The 5,121-nt window shown below is 39.5% G+C and overlaps 1 protein-coding gene across 1 annotated transcript in view; it reads right to left on the bottom strand.

Moving 5' to 3' along the window:
* Positions 1–5,121, bottom strand: part of LOC101856065 (serine/threonine-protein kinase ATR) — a gene marked incomplete in the record, with an annotated part of 74,155 nt that overhangs the window by 64,192 nt on the left and 4,842 nt on the right. The window contains 4 exon segments of the mRNA XM_013081704.2: positions 289–383; positions 2,085–2,181; positions 4,022–4,164; positions 4,760–5,057. Coding sequence (XP_012937158.1) covers positions 289–383; positions 2,085–2,181; positions 4,022–4,164; positions 4,760–5,057 — 633 coding nt within the window.

Genomic DNA, 5,121 nt, shown 5'->3' with positions numbered 1-5,121 from the left:
ACAAACACATATTTTCCCACCTTAGAACAAACACATATTTTCCCACCTTAGAACAAACACATATTTTCCCACCTTAGAACAAACACATATTTTCCTACCTTAGAGCAAATTTTCATTTTCCAACCGTTGAGCCAAGAAAGATTTTTTTCCCCATCTTAGAGTACACAAAGACTAGTTTACCATGGAGCAAATTAAGATTTTCCCACCCGAGATGAAACGAAGATGTCCTCCCTCGCAGTACAGCAAACACAGATTTTCCTACCTCACAGCAAGTCAAGGTATTCTTACCTTATAGCAAAACCCCTTGCATGGAGAGCCTGAAGACATCTTGCCCCGACTTCCACGACAGTCAAATGACACTTTATCTCCAGCATAGTAGGGCACTGAGACAGAAATTCACAACACCACTTCAGAAAAAATGCCAAGAATAAAAAAAACATGACTTTCTGTCGACTGTAAGAGCTTCAGCAAATGACGGCACAAGAATGGATTTACTTCCGGAGTTAAGTAAAAAAAAAAGATATTTACTTCCCCTGGTCCTCTTTCGGTCCTTCACAATGTCTGCTGTATCTTCGTATTGACCCATTTAGGTGCTCTGATTCGAGACTCAGATGCTGATATGTTTCTTTCCATCTCTCCCCAATAGTTCCTTGTTGGCGCAGTCATTTGATAATGCTCTTACCACTTGTATTTGTTTGAATTAAGTGAAACACGTCCAGCCATAATGGTCATTTAGCTTGTCTGACTAATCTGTTGTAAGATGACTTTAACTTACTTTTCCGATCCAGCGGCCATCTGGGTTCTCGCCCTTCGGCCTGATTGTAAGCTGACAAAACGCCTTTTTTTTCGACCACAGCAGTTTCGAGATAAAGAGGCTTTTTGTCAGCGTAACTATTTGAAAATAAGCATTCTTCTGATTCTAATTTATTGCAAAAACTAGTAATAGTTTCACTTTGATTTTTTCACAAAAGTAGGGTAACTGATCATGCTTTCAATTTATCAAACAAAAACATTTGGCTTCAAAATTTTAAAAAAAAGGTGTTTTGTCAGCTTACGGCAATACTTTAGTGCTGGGAAGAAAAGCAAGACAGATACACGTGTCAGAGTGACAGGAAAGACATGAGGCCTACCAGTGGCAGTCTCTCACCACCCTCTATCATTTACATGTGCTGCTGAAGAAATAGAGGACACATATGTCCAATCAGGAGCAGACGGGAGAAGATGTTGCTGCACATCAAGAACATGAATTTGCATATTTCAAAGTATTCATGATGCTGTTTGTCTTTTTAACTCTTTATCTCTGAGGAGGTAAACCCACTACGCTGGGGCTCTTTTTTGGTACAAAATCTAAAATTGGCATATACATCACTAAATTGGTAATTAAATCAAAACAAATGAACCTATTTCAACAGTTCATCATCTAATGAATGAACTCCCGGTAAAAAAAACACCTGTTTTCGGCAACTGACGAAAAGTAATTTGATGTTGAAGTTGTCACAGAGTAACATGCTCGAGACGCTGCCAGTAGCTCCCTAGCACAGCCGTTCTGATAGCGAGCTGCTGAGAGCGGCTAGCCGGAAATAAGGAATTAAGTTTCAGAAAAAGATATACAACAGAACTGCAAAATATGTAAAAATGAGGAAGTTGGACTTCTTTTTTAGAATACCCCCAAAGAGCGCACCCTCAACAAGTTAACTCACTATGAGCTAAAAAAACACCCAGAGAACTTTAAGTGTACACGCTTCTTATCCTACAGAGCCCAAACGCGCCTGACAGACGGGGTCGAAGCAACCCATCTCTTGAAATATCTAAATTGTATCGATGCGGCGAAAAAAAATATTTACAATGACAAAATTATACTTAAGTCGAATACAAAATTTCCCATTGCTGAGGAGAGAAGTGGGTTGTCTTAGAGAGGTGAACATCTTGGACAGGTCATTATAAGGTAGAAAAAATACAAGGAGGAATGGGGAAGTGGTTTTATGTGCAGGTGTTTGTCTTGGACAGGTGGTCGTTAGAGCAGGTTCAACTGTACTAGAGGAGAAAGCCAAGAATGCAGAAAGTTTCCAACAAAGGCAACATACCCCTCTGTCTGACGTCAGCTCTGTTTCTTTTTCCAAGATTCTGTCGTACATATGAAAACTCGTTCTCTTCAAACTGAGACTCGTATCTGCTTTTTTCCTGAAAAAAATTAATCGAAATAATTACTTTTGTTTGAGTAAACGGAAGCACATCAACACAAAAAGGTTCATTCAGTGCATGGAAACAGTGAGACAGACAGACAGACAGACAGACAGACAGACAGACAGAAACAACAGAGGGTAAGAAAAAACATGAGACCAACTAGTGGTGCCTGCAAAGCCTGTATATATGTGGGGAAACTCACTCTGTCACTATACTGCCCATCTGTTGATAGTTATACAGCTTTACAGTCAACTAAAAACAAAATGCATAGATGAACATAAATAGTAATAAAATAATAAAAATAACAAGAATAATAATAATAAAATGTGGCATGACGTGGTGAAATCAGGCGCTCGTCAATTTTTGGGCATATAGGGTTATTGGTATCATCATAAAGCCAGTTCATTTGCCTTGCTTTTGGAGAAAAAAATCTCAATCCATGATGAATAGAAGTCGAGCTATTTGCGATTGAAAGAGGTGAGGGTCGCCTGCTTTCAGAAGTAAAATTAGCGAGAAAATGGCCGCCAAAGTTTGGTAATTTCCATAGCTTGAGAGTCCTTGGAAACTGAAAATTTAAAGTTTTTGTACCTTTAACCAGTGTTTCTCAGTAAAATCTACACAGAAATGTGTTTTTAAAAGGACATAAAGCTATTGAGCCAAAAAAGAAAACTAGGAAAAAAAATTTCCCAAAGGCCAGAAGAATGCCAGTTTCTTTGATTTCATTATTTTGATGAGCGCCCGATTTCACCACGATGCCTCACAATTGCATTTATGTATCGCAAATGTGAAAATTCCACTAATAAGCTAGCTTTATGCACTTTACAAATTGTCATCACCCAACCTACTCTTTAACCTTCTAAAACATTCTCAGGTTACTTGGCTTTCTTCAGAAACTGGAAAGATACATTTTAAAAAAGATAATTATAATAATAATGAAGATAATAGAAGACATGAGGATTAAGATGATTTGTGGTCTGCTGTGGACAATGAGACCAACTTTGGCGGAGAAGAGTTTGCCACATAAGCATTGAAAAGCTTTATTTCCACTTGTAGATGTGCGCCGCTTGACGGTTTCTCTCTTGGCTTCAACATTACTAATGTGCAACACCTCATGTGATTTGCTTCCCTCTGTAATAGCTGCTCTCCAACTGGGTCTGTCAGGAAACAGCCCACCCTGCATGTGAAGGGAATAATGTTAAAGTCCTCTCAAAGACATTTTCAAGGTGTGTTTATAGCACTTTTTCAGTGCGCCAATGTTACGCCTCCCAGAGGTCAGCTCAGAACGAAATACTGACTTTAGGATTCTGAAATCAAACATTCTTACAAAATGGCCAGCCCAGCCAAGTTAAGTCCTTTTGAGCTTAGAAAACAAGACTCCTGGCATTTGCCCATTTGAGAATTTTGGCGTCTGGTATTCTGTTCTGCCAATTGAAGCCAGGAATTCTCCCGAAGCATAATATCATGCATTGATACACCGCTGACTGATTGGTTGATTGTGAATGTCTTATTCCCCTCATCAACACAGTTTTGATCATTTAGGACGCCAGCTGCTTCAGTCTGTCTGTTGAGGCCAACCCAGACTGAGTGGGATACAATGTTTCGGCAGACAGACGGGTTGCGAGCGCCGTAAAACCCTCTACTAAAAAAAAAAGATAGACGGTGATACTTGATAAAATATCTCCCCATTGTCCCAGCAGACAGACATATGGAGAATACTCGATAAAATACCTTCCCGATGTTGATACTAAATGCCCATCATGGTAAATCTACATCATAGTAATTATACCAAGACTTTCTCATGATGGTTAATAATCACACCTGTTGGCAAACTACTTACTTGCTATGTGCCAGTGACCCCAGCTCACTGGTCCGTCGCTGCGTGGCACTGTCCTGAGAAGAACTGCTGTAATCAGTATCCCTTTGTGAGCTACCGCAACCCACCTCCATTAACGTCAGCTCATACAGCAGGGGAATTAGGTACTGAGGGGTTAAACATTAAATGACAGTGAGTGGTAGCAAATTTGATTCATAGATAAGTTATTATGCAAAGTATTTTTTAAGCAAGAAAATTTTTTTTTTAAATTTCTGGCCACATCAATCCGATAAGTAAAAATGACGAAACTTGTAAGAAATTGTTACAAGCTATATTCCAAACATTTAAGAAAGTAGACGAAACTGGTATAACATCTTGATTTTCTGACAAAACCTAGAATCTATGGACTGGCTTTGGAGAAAATTCCATCTAAAGATGGATAATTTCATTATCACACATCTGATTCACCCGCACCAAACACCTTACTTTAAAAAACTGATGAAAGATAATCTAGACTTGAAATCCAAACCACACTGACAATCATATAAAAGCAACTCTTAAATACGAACAAAAACCATGAACCTTAACTTAAAATCTAGACCACACTAGTACCCGTCTGAAGTCACAGACCGAATGAAAAAATAAAGTAAGGATCACCCCACTACTGCATGCTCAAGACGTGATTTCAGAGGCTGAGTCGGGAAACTGATTATGCCAAATAGGGATGTAAAACATTTATAATCACAAGAATTACAAAAATACCTCGCAGCTGCTTGCAGAGGCCATGAGACCAACAGCGTGCGATATCAAAATCTCAGTGGCTGGTCTGTTAAGCCGGTCAAACAGGTCAGAGGAAGGAATCCCTCTCAACAGATGGACAAACATGCTGACCAGTGTCCTCTTAGACTGCACGGTCAGCAGGTTGTCCAAGCCTCCCATACAAACTTTCTCGGTGAACTGACGGAAAAACGTCTGCCGTGAGGGAAGTAGACCCCTGGTGTCCGAGTGAATCAAACTGGACAACATTTCTGAGCCGGACCGCTCCAGTATTTCTTTTTCACTGGAGGAGAAAATGTGCATTTTGTTTAAGGGTAAAATCAAGAATCAAGAAGATGTGTAGTAAC

The sequence above is a fragment of the Aplysia californica genome, unplaced genomic scaffold, assembly GCF_000002075.1.
Source record: "Aplysia californica isolate F4 #8 unplaced genomic scaffold, AplCal3.0 scaffold00007, whole genome shotgun sequence".
NCBI classification, from domain to species: Eukaryota; Metazoa; Mollusca; class Gastropoda; order Aplysiida; family Aplysiidae; genus Aplysia; species Aplysia californica.
Note: the sequence above shows the minus strand (reverse complement) of the source record. Positions and strands in the feature narration are given on the sequence as shown.